Genomic DNA, 15,165 nt, shown 5'->3' on the forward strand with positions numbered 1-15,165 from the left:
ATGACTGTTAAGGAAGGAGGCAAGATGACGAGGAAGGAAGCGGGCCGGAGAAAATGGGATTCCGCTCACAGGGGAGGCTCAGCGGTCCAGCGCGACACGGTTCCCCAGTGCGGCGGCGCACTGGCGGCAACCAGCGCGCCGTCGGATGCGGCCAGCCGTCCGGACCGCCCTCAGAGCCCGGCCGCGTTGGCTGCCGTCCAAGAGACCGTCTACGCAGTGCTGGGCCACGGCGCCTACCAGCGTCGATTCCTTCACTGCTGCATCTTGGGTGCGATCGCGGTGCTCATGGAGTTGCTCGCCTTCCGTCTCATTGGCCGCCGCGTGGACCACTGGTGCGGACAACCGGAAGAGCTGGCGCATCTTTCGGCTGACGAGTGGAAGAACATGTCGATCCCGGTCGATGCCGACGGCCATTTTAGTCGGTGCACCGTCTACGACCCGCCCGTCCCGGTGAGCTTCGTCGTTGTCCTGTTCACTTTCTTCTTTTTTTTTTGCAGCCCGCATGACGCATTGAGTGATCACCGCTAGGGTGCGCTTGATATTCACCTAAATGTTGTAGCAACATTATAGGTTGAGCTCCCTGCACGTACCCTGGTTAGCGTGTAAATTGCGCAGTATTTTTTTTTCTGTTAGTGCAAGATGCACAAGGACGTAGGGCGACACAAACACACGCAGGGCGCTTCCAACAACTCTTTGGACACACAGAGTGCCCTGTGTGTGTGTCTGTTATTCTTCCACGTCCTTGTGCTTTCTGCGCTAAAATGATCATAATAAAATGATGCAACATGGTCTACGAACAAACCCAAATTTCTACACAGATAACGTGTGTATTCGGACTTATGTAACGTGCGGTAAGGTGGACATGACAGCGGCAGGAGGACGCGTAGATTTTCTCCTTTTCAGCTATTCGGCGCGGCGCTTGCAGTGTGCTGCCCTCAGAGCAAATAAAAGGACGAGTGAACCATGATAATGCGATGCCGAAAGCACCATACTTCGGAGGCGGCAAACAATCGCATAAAAGAAAGGCATGTCAGGCCTGAAAATGTTTTTGCTACAATGTAAACGCGATCATGCATTATTTGATTAATATGCCGGCCTGTCTGACACGTATGCACACTCTTGCATGACACGGACATTGAGTGAGCATTTTCGATGCAATTATTTCACAAGATACACCTAACAAGGGGAAATCCGAAGGATTTCTTGAAAAGCAGTCTTTCCAACGGTAGTAGTAAGTGATTTTGAATGAGAAAAGAAGAGATAAGTGCAGTACCGTAACTGTCTCTCGCTTAGGAGGTCACCTCAACAGTACTGCACGGGGGAAGGGTAATGGGAATAAAAGAGTGTCAAGAAATAAAGATGAAGACGAGCGTAAGTCCGCGAAGGGGACAAAATAAAAGAAGAAGCGAAAGACGGGGCCTATGGCCGCGTGTATAGGTTTGAGGCCTCAAAGAACTCTATGAGAGCCGGGAAGGCTCTTTTGAGTAAGCCAGCAAAGCCCCTGGGGAACAGGAAGTCCTCTGGACGGGCTGTGGGGAGACCAAGGTGTCTGTAGGCGGCGACTAGGTCTTCACGAGCGGAGCTATATGCCGCGCAATGGAGAAGGATGTGGCTCAGAGTTTCGTTCACGCCAGCAGTGCAGTTCTGGCAAACAGCACTAACTGCGCCTGAATGGCGGGAAATCCGCTCTGCTGTGTTAAAACAACCAACGCGGAGGCGGAGCAAAAGGGCCCTATCGGCGCGAGAAAGTCCGAATTTCGGTAGCGGCCGGGGTGGATCGCCGGCGGCGACTTTCCAACGGTTCTCCTAATGCGGCACTCTGAGGAGCAGGTATTAGAAAAGCGCATGTGCGAGATCCCGTACTCGATGGCGGCCCCTAGCCAGGTCTGTCCGCTAAAACCGAATACTTATGCCCATAGGCGCCGAATAGGGAGGAAAGGGGGGGGGGAGGGGGCTCCTGGGCCCATGCCCTTGTCGAAGTTTTTGGGATGGGGTGCAACCCCTGGCGATGCGGAAGCGGACCCCCCTTTCCCCAAAAAAATTCATTACCGTAGTTCTGTTACCTACACCATTCCAGGTGTCTTTTGAGTGGCTTCTACGTTTTCGCTTACAACTTTATTGGGTTTAAAAGCTTACTATATCATTCTTGTAACGGACGTACACGGCTTTTAATTCATACTTTCGCTATATTTCTACAAATCCTGAGCACAGGAGGACAAGCGCTATATACCTCATCCATATTTTTCCATTTCAACAGTTTTTTTTTTAAATTTTCACTGGGAACACCGTGCACAGACACAACATATTTTAATATATAAACAGGATAAAGTTCAATATATGTTTGTAAGAGAATCAGATAGCCAGCTGAGAATTATTTCTAATGGTATGCATAGTCTATGCCTAGAGAACGAATATGTTGCTGTATGTTCACTTCACGTACTTCCAATTGTTTTGCATGCTTTCTTGACCCTGAAAATAAAAAAAAACCAGCCGACTTAGTGACCCCTTTCGCAGAGTCTTTTACCAACGGCGTGTGAAATGCACTTGAATGATATGTGTCTCAGTTTTGCTTCTCTTTGCAGTAGGCAATGGTAACGACTCATGAACAAAAAGAAAGCTCGCTTAATAATTTATATTTATTATTCATTAAGGCGCGACTGGCCGGTCGAGGCACTTTGCCTGTATTGGCGCGTTTCTTTCACGCTCGGAAAAACACTTTTATGTTTGCACGTATTGACGACAGAAAGATATATCGGCAGTTTTTCATGTTCATTTGCAATTTTCTGAATGACACTTTCATGTAAATATAATGTCTTAGAAGTTCAACACTCAAAACTAAATTTGTAATTAGACATAACACCAAAATTAATCTGAGTATTTCCTAGCGACGGCAAACAACATTAGCTTGGTCTTGTCCAGCTACGTGGCATTTGCATAATTTTAAATCTTGGTGCATGATCGTTGGGACACTCTGTATAGAAAGGCGAAAGCTTAGAAGTCCAAGCGAACCATATGGCTTAGAAAGCAACGCAAAAAGTTATACAAAGGAACGCAAATGGGGCACATAACAGCGGAAGCAGGGTGAGAGGCCTTTTGGGTACGCAAAGACGCTTGGGTGTGGCTATTTGTTAACCTTCCCTGGGCTATGGTGTGGATTTTTCTTATAAATTTTTATTCGTCATATGCGGAATCAGCCGCTCCATGGCACAATGCACGCTGTTTCTACTTGCTCTCGTGTCCTTTCGCACTTTTGAGATACTGAGACGTGTACTTGTTCATCGGGTGGCCGCTTTTAATTGTCTTAACAACGGTTATCGCTCAGCGCAGGACGCGCCTGCATGTATCGCAAGTTTCTGGAATCATTTTCATGGTTCTCTCCCCTCTCCGTCGTCACCGAACCTTGTGTAATCTGATTGCATGCAAGCACGACGCGAATGGTGCAGAACTTTGTGGAAGACACGTGGGCACCAGCGATTACTCTGGAACCTTCGATGACTAATCTGTGAAAGCCTACGCGCTTAAGCCACTCAGCAGATTTCGACGCTTGCCGACGGTGTTCGCCGTTATTGCCGCGCTTGGAGTGTAACTTGCTTTTGTGGGCGCAAGTTCGCCCAATAAAAAGTGAGTTTCGTCATACAAAAGTTTACTGATTTATTAATCGTCGTCAGTACTGCGTCCCAAATCACTGTGTCTTGTTTATTTATCTGTTAATATGTCTGCTCATTTGTGCGCCTGAGAGTTTATTACTCCATAATCACTTATTCCTCTGCCGGGAAATAAATGAAACCAATTGCATAAGGCATGCTTTAAACCTGTAATTAGACATGCCTTGTGAAGTCATATTGTTCTATGCTAAGCATAGGCGGAAAAATCTAATTTTTCAGGGGGCTGGGGCCTTGCCAGGTTTGCGAACCCCTGCTATATATATATATATATATATATATATATATATATATATATATATATATATAGTATTTAATAATAGTTGCACTTGAAGAAACTTCGTATGACCTCGAAGCATTATTCACGGAAGTGACGACCTTATATGAGTATATACAAAACCTCATAGTAGCAGACAGTTCAAAATCTGACGTCACCCGACGTGGTTGCTTAGTGGCTATGATTTTGGGCTGCTAAGAACGAGGTCGTGGTATCGAATACCGACCACGGCGGCTGCATTTCGATGGGGGCGAAAACACCCGTGTACTTATAGTTAATGTAAGTTAAAGAACCACATGTAGTCCGGAGTCCCCCACTACGGCGTGCCTCGTAATGAGACCGTGTTTATGGCACGCAAAGCCCCATAATTTAACTTTTGAGAATATGGTGTCTCACGGTGGTGCAATCTTCCTTCGAGAAATTGTTTTATACTTCGCTATCGCTAATACTGCTTCGCTTTTCCGGAGAAACTGCAGCATCTCTCTCTCTCTTTCTTTGAGTCCGTGTATAAGCGCTACTTCGTATGACTGCTGTTGCCTCTGATTTCGAGTTAATCCGGCTTGGCCTCATTCCTGCTACTTGAATGTATTATACGGGGCGTCCCAACTATCATGCACCAAAACAAAAAGAAAGAGCAATTGCGTTACTCGAAGAAAATCTAGTGCATAATATCTCCAGTGCAGTGGGAGAAGCTTCCAGTAATCTTTTCGTTACTGAGATTTATTTAGACAATTTATTTCATTATTTAACTTGAGAAGTACTGCCCTAGTTATCAAAGTGTCAATGAGGCATTTGTAGGCACCCTTAAATCACATCTAACAGTGGTGTTTTTAACGACGCACTAATTGCGTACTAATTTTTTTTGACTGGTAATGAAACCTCATGAAATATGAAAAATACCACGTGACTGCGCTCCCACCCGCATCATAAGGCAGCGCCTTCAAACAAGCTGATTGAAAGCAATTGATTTGCTTGTGGCAAACCCGAAGAGACAGCGCATCACCTTGATTATGGTACGGAAGGAGCACCAACAGTATTTTTCGTGGCTTCGCAGCTATGGTTCGTCTCATTATACGTCACATTTATAATCCGTCTCTCGAGGTCGACTGATCACTTTGATAACAAAAGCACCTTCATAATGCTGTCGAAGCGCCCCTCTGACCAAGCACGAAACACAAAATGGAATGCAATTGGATCATCGTCGTCGTCATCATCATCATCATCATCATCATCATCATCATCATCATCATCATCATCATCATCATCATCATCATCATCATCATCCTGGTTGCGCCCACTGCAGGGCAAAGGCTTCTTCCATATTTCTCCAACTACCCCGGTCATGTACCTAATTGTGGCCATGTCTCTGCAAACTTCTTAATCTCATCCGCCCACCTAACTTCCTGCCGCCCCCTGCTACGCTTCCTTTCCCTTGGAATCCAGTCCGTAACCCTTAATGACCATCGGTTATTTTCCCTCCTCATTACATGTCCTGCCCATGCCCCCCCCCCCCCTTTCTTTTCTTGATTTCAACTAAGATGTCATTAACTCGCGTTTGTTCCCTCACCCAATCTGCTCTTTTCTTATCCTTTAACGTTACACCCATCATTCTCGTTTCCATAGATCGTTGCGTCGTCCTCAATTTAAGTAGAACCCTTTTCGTAAGCGTCCGGGTTTCTGCTTCGTACGTGAGTACTGGTAAGACACAGCTGGTTATACACTTCTCTCTTGAGGGATAATGGCAACATGCTGTTCATGATCTGGGAATGCCTGCCAAACGCACCCCAGCCCATTCTTATTCTTCTGATGATTTCAGTCTCATGATGCGGATCTGCGGTCGCTACCTGCCCTATGTAGATGTATTTCTTTTCCACTTCCAGTGCCTCGCTACCTATCGTCAACTGCCGTTCTCTTCCGAGACTGTTAAACATTACTCTAGTTTTCTGCTGATTAATTTTTAGACCCACCGTTCTGCTTTGTCTCTCCAGGTCAGTGAGCATGCATTGCAGTTGGTCCCATGAGTTACTAAGCAAGGCAATATCATCAGTGAATCGCAAGTTACTAAGGTATTCTCCATTAATTCTTATCCCCATTTCTTCCCAATCCATATCTCTGAATACCTCCTGTAAACACATGCTGTGAATAGCATAGGAGAGATCGTATCTGCCTGCCTCACGCCTTTCTTTATTGGGATTTTGCTGCTTTTTTATGTAGGACTACTGTGGCTGTGGAGCCGCTATAGATGTCTTTCAGTATTTTTACATACGGCTCGTCTACAACCTGATTCCGTAATGCCTCCATGACTGCTGAGGCAATTGGATAGAATGTTTCGAAATCTCGGCTCTGGTCGCACCGCATGGAAAGAGTGCGCGCGCAGCTATATGGTTATATGTCGTGTCAGAAACTTGTTTCGGACTAAAACTAAAGTAAAGTGATGGGTTCAGTTTTTCATGAGAGTGTATACCTGCTGCAAAAAACAAGCTCGTGGCAATACATAAAAGCGAATTACACGATCGGGAGGCGACCCACGTTCAGAGAAAAGACAAAAGCGATGCGTTCAAGAAAGTAAATGTACCACTTATAAATGAGCCCAGTTGGCTATAGGGATGTCTGCACAAAAGCAAAACAAAAAGAAAACCATCAGACTTCAATGTGCCCTATTATTTATGTATTCGCAAAAGCCGTTGAACACGAGCTGCTGCCTAGAGGACGTGTTCGAATAGGTGCCCTCTGCAGCTACGCAGTGCGGAGTCAGTTTTATCGCTTCTTCAGTGGCTTTCTAGATAACCGACGCTGGAATTCTACGGCAGACATCCGTTATCTGACTACAACGAAGGCGCCAAATAAAATGACGTACGAAGGAAGACGACACGGGACAACCACGTAATCATGTATTCTTAACTCGCCCACCAGCACGTGCTCAGTAACTTCATCCGTTATGTCGTTGCCTTGAGCTCATCTGACGTCATCGTCTCAGTCATGTAAACACGATCTTTCACATAACACCAAAGAAAAACATCGAGGGGAGAGAGGTCAGGTGACCTAGCCTGCCAATTTAGAGGCCCGTGCCTTCCAATCTATTGCACATGAGAGAGAGAGAGAGAGAGAGAGAGAGCAAAGAGAGGAAAGCCAGAGAGGTAAGCCAGACGAGCGTCCTGCTTGATACCCTACACTGGGGGAAGAGAAAGCGGGAACAGAAAAAGGAAAGTGGGATAGAAGGATCACTGTGTGGGCACGCAGCAAAGCGCCTTAAAATCAGTCAAGTCTAAGCAAGTGCCCCGGCGATACTCTAGGCTGCCCTCATTCTGCTGCCTGAAGCTTATCTTGGTGCTTCGCCATAGCTGGTGATGCACGTTGAAGTCACCTGTAAAGACGAAGGAGCCAGTCGTCATCAGTAGTACGTTGCAGTACGTGGCAGTATAACGTTAAAGTAAACCCCAGCCTTTCTACTTCAGTGTAAATAGAATGCTGCGGGAGAGCCATGATGCTTACCCAAGACTTGCAAGTACTGAATTGAGAGCATCCAGCACTTGCATTGCGCTTCGCGCTAAAGGAGTGCGCAGGTTATTCAAGAGCATTCGAAAAGTATTAATCAGGGACCGGAGCATCATAGCATCTTGCCAGTTTTTTCGGGCAATATGTCAGGAACCCACGTTGTGCACTCTACAGTGGTTCTCAGCTGTATCACTTGACGTGGCTGCGGCTTCGACTGTGGCATCGGCTGTGACATCGGCTAGCTACGGCTTCGCTTACGACTTCCCCTGTGGTTCTGGCTTTGGCTGTGGCTTGAGTAGTGCGTACCAAGCTGTGTTGTTTTTCGCCATTACCTTGTCAGATTCAGATTGAATTCCGCCAGGACTATAAGGGGGGGGGGGGTAAGGAGCAGGCGTTGTCGGATGGGGCGTACTCTTGAATGAGACATCAGCGTTCTTTGAAGTCCGATGGTGTTGGAGCGTCGCTTTTTAATGGCCGGAACAGCTTACCGATGAGACAAACGGTCTCTCGCCATCTTCTTTACGACCGCCTTTTGCTTCTTCATTTTGGGGCAGTCCGTTGAGGAAACATCATGGGATGCAAGGCAATTAGAGCATTTGAGGACCATGGCTGCACAAGTCTGCAGCGTGGGGCTCACTCCAGCGTGAGCAAATTCTCGCGTTCTCGCAGACGGCGCTCACGTGACCCAGCCTCATAGAATAGCGGCATTGGAGTGGCCCTGGGATCAATGGTCGTACAGGGTGCCTAAAGTGGCCCACCTTGTCGTTGTCAGATGGGGCGTACTCTTGAATGAGACATCAGCGTTCTTTGAAGTCCGATGGCGTCTGGAGCGTCGCTTTTTAATGGCCGGAACAGCTTCCCGATGAGACAAACGGTCTCTCGCCATCTTCTTTAAGACCGCCTTTTGCTTCTTCATTTTGGGGCAGTCCGTTGGGGAAGCATCATGGGATGCAAGACAATTAGTGCATTTGAGGACCATGGCTGCAGAAGTCTGCAGCGTGGGGCTCACTCCAGCGTGAGTAAATTCTCGCGTTCTCGCAGACGGCGCTCACGTGACCCATAGAATAGCGGCATTGGAGTGGCCCTGGGATCAATGGTCGTACAGGGTGCCTAAAGTGGCCTACCTTGACGTTCGAAAGGAGAGTCACCCTCTTGAAAATTATTTTTGCACAGCGGCATGTGCCGATGCGGTACACGTAGGTTATGGCGATGCCATCAACGGCAGGCTTCACTAGAATCAGCAATTCAGCGCTGGAGATGGAGGCTTCCACGTCGTAGATGACACAAGTACTGGAACCATACGAGCAGAGCTTTATGCCACCAAGTTCTGTGTGTTTGCTCAAATTTCTCAGTGCAGTCTCATGCGTGACGTCAATAGCCAACACATTTCTTCGTGGATTGACTAACGTCCGTGACTTGATTTGGCGCCACCGGTAGCGAATTCTGGTACAGATAGAATTGTACTGATAGCGGTATTTCGAGTTGGTCCTACTGCTGGCGTGCTCTAAAACATGGATGCCCTGAGCGCATCCAACCAGTTTCGTGCTCGGCTGCTGCTCTGTGCTGGTGCCAGATCTTGCTGACGCCACAGAAGTGGACGACGTGACAGCGGGACTTCAATGGGAAACTCATCCACAACTCCTTCAAGGATTTCTTCCACGTAACTCTATTCAGTCAACGTATGATCGAAGGAGATGGGACCGATTATAGCACCGGCGTAAATTCCGAACCACACATTTAACCACCACTGGTACTGGTTCCAAGTGTGCTTTACCCGGTGTGCATTGGAGTCACTTCAATAGTGTGCATTGTGGAAATTCACCGGGCCGCTTCCGCAAAAATTGGCCTCATTTGTGCACATGATGTTGTATAAAATGTCCAGTGACTCGACGGCATTTGTGAGGATCCAATTCGAGAAATCTAGGCGATTCTGCAGATGCCTGTATTCCAAGCATTGGTGCACATTAATGTGGCACGGGTGAAAGGCCAAGTCATTTAGAATCCTCCAAACTGGTGATATAGAAGTTGATACTTGGGCAGCCACGGCTGACACGCTAGCATGAGGGTTTGAGGCCATAAATGCTAGAACAGCCGTGTCTAGGCTAAGGCTCGAAGATGGAGGCTTCCGCCGCTGTTTCTAGAAGCTGATGGTTTGTCTCAGGTTTTCATAATTTTCCGTGATAGTCGATGGGTTCGGTCTAGTGCCACACTACCATGACTGATATATATTTGCGGCCTTCCTCTTGTTGCCATTTCTAGCTCCCAAGGCGAGGACCATGTTTGCGTTCTGCTGATTAGAGAAAGATATGGCGACGGGGACGAAACGCACCTTTAGACGGTTGCACTGGCGCAGTCAATTCGCTTTGGTGATGATAGTTTTGTGGCAAAAACGAGAAAAATAAAAAATTAAACGTCCGTGAATTTTGTCTGCGCTAAGACGAGAGATATTGATAAGACAAGATATCACAGCTTGTTTCCAACTAACAGCAACCACATGCTACTTCAGCCTGGGCGCGGCAGATAACAGTCTAGCTCGATCATCATGCTTTTCCTTATTTCCTTTAGTTAATTCTTGCTAACTCAGAGGGAGCTTGATCGAGGGCACTGCTTTATTATGTGGGTGGGAGCGCAGTCAAGTGGTATTTTTCGCATTCCGTGGGGCAAAATTTGTACGAAATTAGTATGGCACTGAAGATAGTGCAATTACATGTCACTTGGCTGTGCCTACAAATGCCTCATTGACACTTTGATAATTAGGATATTACGTCTCAAGTTATATAATTAATTACAATTCCTTAATGAAATCTCAGTACCGAAAAAGAAAATACTCGCTGCTACTCCACTGTATTTGAAACAATATACACTAGGTTTTCTTCGAATAACACATTGCTTTCTTTAAAACTTGGTGCATGATAGGTAATGGGGACACCCTGTATATATTTGACCTCTGCCTGCAAGTGACGTTGTTTCCATCCCTAATAAATGTTGTAAATTATTAGAACAGGATTCTTTCTTTTAATGAGTCGTTAGCACTGCTTACTGGAAAGAGAAGCAATACTGAGACTCATATAGTTCACGTGCATTTCACAGGCCGTTGATAAAAGTTTCGGCCGATGGGGTCACTGAAGTCTGCAAGTTTTTTTTCAGAGTAAAGAAAGTACGCAAAGAAATTTCAAGCGAGATGAACATACAGGATCACATTCATTCTCTCGCCATAGGCTATCCATAGCCTTAGAAATAATTTTGAATTGGCTACGTCCTTCGGTTTTAAGAATATGATAAACTTTATCCTGTGTGTATATATAAATATATTGTATATGTGAGAAAGTACGGATGAGGCCACCGCCGCTAGCGCTTCTAATGCGTTTGTGCTCCCATTTTGAGAATTTGGAGAAATAAAGCGAAAATATGAATTAAAAGCCGTGCGCGTCCGCGTGAATGGTGATGCCCCCAGTAAGCTATTAGCCACAATAAAACTTTTAGTGAAAAGGTCAAGGTAAGTCAAAAGAAACCTCACATGATTTGGGTGACACAACTTTAATAATGACATTTTAGGTGTGTGAGAGGGGCGGTAGGCTTCGCCAAGCAGGGTAGGGGGGCTCTGCCCCTTCGGAAAACTCCGGAGGGTTCAATGTTCCCGTATCCCCCATTTTGGCACGTATGATGCTAATAATTCTAGTAGTAAGCTGTGTTCTCAAATTGTTATATATTGTGTAATTTTTATATATGTTATGCCTTCTCAACTGACCTGTCGTCAGGAAAATATTTCTTTATTGTGTCTTTTGTATTAAAGCCTTCAGAAGGTGCTACATGGCCTTTTTCATTGATGTGTATTTTTGCCATTTAAAACACGCAAAACACATATACCTCCCTAAAGTGTTTAACTGAGTCCGCTTGTTGCATATGGCTCATCCGAGAGGCGCCAGTTTCTTGGCGGTGGCAGTGTATTCGGGCTGTGAAACTGAACTGTCTACTAATATGAGGTGTTGAAATAGACATAAGGCCGTCACCTCAGTGAACAACTATGCGAGACGACACGAAGATTCTGCGAGTTTAACTGTTATTAAAGTTACTATTGTAAGGAAGATAAGGAACGTGATCGTTTCACAACTTATTCATCAATGCAACGTTGCAATGATTGCCCTCGAGGATTGGTCCATTTCTAATTCAATGAAGATAAATGAGGGTAAGACTAAGGCAGTCATTTTCAAACCAAAAAACAAGCTTATCCCTCCGCATGAAGATATTATTTTGAATTCACGTCCTGTAGAAATAATAGAGCAGTTCAAATGCCTAGGGGTTATATTTTCCTCGAATATGTCATGGGATCATCACGTTAATTACGTCTCAAACAAAATAGCTCAAATCACTGGCGCTATAGGTCGTTTAAAAAACATCTTACCTACACAAATTAAATGCTGGTTTACAACTCAATCTTCAACTCGCATTTGAATTATTGCCACTTAGTTTGGGGTACCACACCCTTCACTAACCTTGAACGCATTCACCTAATCCAAAAAAGGTATCTCCGACATGTGTATAATACGTCATACCGACATCCAAGTGCAGCTTTATTTAGTCATTCCAGAGTAATTAAAGTACATAATCTCTATAAATATCGTCTCAGTGTCGTCTTTAAATCGGAAATTAGGAATAATATTAACAGGAAATTAACAGAACTAAAGAAAAAAACGTTAAGCTATCCAACAAGACATGGCGAGGAATGGATAGTACCGACACCTCGACTTAAACTTGGACAAGAACGCCTTCACTATATTCTTCCATCTCTTCTTAATGGTTATAGTCTCATTAATTTTAATTTGTTTTCTTGTTCGCGCGAGGAGCTTCGTACTATGTGTTTAAATAACATGGCTTGAGTTTACTTGTGTGCATGTATTGCCGTTTCGTGTATCCTTCAGTGATTACTTGATATACTTCTCTGTTTGTTTTTTTGTCCAAGTTCCAGTACTGCCTCCCTGCTGAATTTTAGGTTTGTAGACTTGTCACGCTACCCTGGTGTAGCTTTTTTCTGCAACCCCTCCATCTGTACTGCAAGATGGGAAAATAAATTGAAATTGAAATTGAAATTAGCATCGGTAGCATCAAGCGCACAGCAGAGGCTCGAGCTAGGGGACTGTGCTCGGTGCACCCTAGAACCGGCGGTCGCTACGAACTGAATAAATCTTCTTTATAAGTTATGGAGCCGTGCGGGGTAATGTTCCAATCTACCATCCTGGAACTCCATTCTCGGGCGCTACCCTCTGCAATGCCGGACACCGACCAGCACAAACTTCCATCGCCAACCGTCCCTTGCGCTGGCACCGTTCGCCAACGGGAACCTCCCATCTTCAGCGGAATCGACGAAAACGACATAGAAGAGTGGCTGTCGTCCTAGGAACGGGTGAGCTTTCACAACAAATGGAATGACTCGGACAAGCTGGCTTACGTATCATTCTACCGCGCGGGCGTGGCCAGTCTCTGGTTCAGAAATCATGAGAGGGATATCCGAATGTTGTCGGCGTTCAAGACGTCGATTACAGAAGTATTTGACCGACCCACCGTCAGGAAAATGCGAGCCCAGCAACGTTTGCGTACACGCGCACAGGAGACGGGTGAGACATTCACCAGCTCTATGGAAGACGTTCTCGATTTGTGAAGGCGCGTGAACGCGGCCATGACGGAAGCGGAAAAGATCAAGCACATCATGAAGGGAATCGATGATGACGCGTTCCAGATGTTTCCGGCCAAGGCCCCGCGCACTGTTAGCGACGTTATCAGCTTGTGCCAGAACTATGACGAATTATGCAAGCGGTTAGCTCTGACAAGGCGACATCCCACACAAAATGCGGCGTCACTATGCAGCCTGCCCACCGGCCCCGAACAAGCCTCCCTGATAACCCAAATCAAGGATGCCGTGCGAAGAAGTCGCACAGCAGCTACCTCTGGTGTCCGTCACTCAGGAGTCTGCCAACACTTTGCCGTCTCATCTCCGTAACGTGATCAATGAAGAGATCGCGGAAGCGCTGCCGGCTGTTCACCAGCAGGATGACGTGACTACACCAGTCATTAAAGCTACGGTTGCTGCGATGGCCCCTCGCAGTGTGCCCGTGCGTCGCTTCCAGAAGCCTGTTCACCGCCCTCCCCCTCCCGTCTCCTGGACCACCACTGGCGTCGCTAACCCGTGGCGTACGCCGTACAATCGCCCTATATGCTTCGCATGTAGGTATCCCGGTCATGTGGCAAGGTTCTGCAGCCGCCGTTCGCAGGCGTTCGATGACGATTGACGAGCGCCCTATGTGCCGACTGATCCAAATGCGCCTTACGGACCCTTCGAACCAGCTCGCTCGTAGACTGATCGCCGTCCTCACTTCGAACGCCTCCAGTTGCCGATCCCCCAGTTGCCGATCGCTTTCTCCTATGCGTCGGCGACCCGGCTTTAACGAAGAGGGAAACTAGACTTCGCAGTTCCCGAGGCAAGGACTGCGCAAGTGTCGACATGCCGAAGTCCTCCTCCTTTACCTGCCGCTGCCATGGATATGTTTATCAAAGATTTCGCTACAGCCGCCCTAGTCGATACCGGTACCGCTATTTCAGTTATGGATGCCAGGTTTTGCCGCTCGCTTCGTAAAGTGACGACGTCTCTGTCTGGATTGTCGCTTCGAATGGCGAGTGCTCAACCCATTCGCCCTACCGCTGCTTGTACTGCCCGTGTTACCATACAGGACGTTTTATACACGATTGAGTTCATAGTTCTTTCATCGTGCTGCCACGCCGCTAATCTAGGATGGGATTTTCTCTCACGCCACAATGCCATCATCAATTGCGCTCGGGCCGAGATTGTACTTTTCCAACTTCGTGACCTGGCCTCTGTCGATGCTCATCCTGCCGCTAAAATTGTCGTGAAAGAAGACACCTATATTGCCACATTCGTACCAGTCTTCTGTAGTACCATATGCGACGGCAGGGTCTTCTTCATGCCTTCTCATCACTTTTGTACCCGAAAAGCGCTTCCTTTGCCCTTTTCCGCTCCTGACCTTGCCGCCAGTGTCAGAACGATGCCCATTTACAATCATCTTTCATCGCCGCTTTCACTGTTTTCCCGCGAATGCCTTGGTGACGTCGAGTCGGTCAATTAACACGAATATGCTCCGTCCTCGACGAAGTGCCTTCTACTGCCGTCCATGAACTGAGTACCCTTTCCGTACCCGACTCAACATGGACTGGTGTGTTCAGCCCATTCGTCACCGAAGATCTGACGCATTCGCAGCGATCTCCACTTCTCGCAATCCTTCAGCACTTCCGCCATTCTCTCGACGTTGCGCAAACATCTCTTGGCCGTGCATCAACGATCGAGCATTACATCGACACTGGCTCTCACTCACCCCTAAGACAGAGACCATATCGCGTGTCCGCTACGGAACGTCGCGTCATTGCAGACCAAGTCGATGACATGCTCCGTCGAGTTGTCATTCAATCTTCACAGCGCCCATCAGCCTCTCCCGTGTTCCCCGTCGCAAAGACGGTTCCATAGCTCTTCTGTTGATTCTCGACGGTTGAACAACATAACCCTGAAGGACGTCTACCCATTACCAAGCATCGACGATGCTCTGGACTGTTTGCAGGCAGCCGAGTTCTTTTCTTCGCCGGATTTGCGGTCAAGCTACTGGCAGGTTCCGATGGCAGAGTCCGATCGCCCGAAAACTGCCTTTGTTACACCGGATGGCTTGTATG

The 15,165-nt window shown here is 47.0% G+C and overlaps 1 protein-coding gene across 1 annotated transcript in view; it reads left to right on the forward strand.

The window, feature by feature from the left end:
• LOC142574790 (organic cation transporter protein-like) overlaps positions 1–15,165 on the forward strand; it is a 47,260-nt gene continuing 32,095 nt past the window's right edge. The window contains exon 1 of the mRNA XM_075683803.1: positions 1–450. Within this exon, the coding sequence (XP_075539918.1) occupies positions 1–450 (450 nt within the window). The remainder of the gene's footprint in view (positions 451–15,165) is intronic.

Source organism: Dermacentor variabilis, chromosome 3 (genome assembly GCF_050947875.1).
Source record: "Dermacentor variabilis isolate Ectoservices chromosome 3, ASM5094787v1, whole genome shotgun sequence".
In the NCBI taxonomy this organism is placed as follows: Eukaryota; Metazoa; Arthropoda; class Arachnida; order Ixodida; family Ixodidae; genus Dermacentor; species Dermacentor variabilis.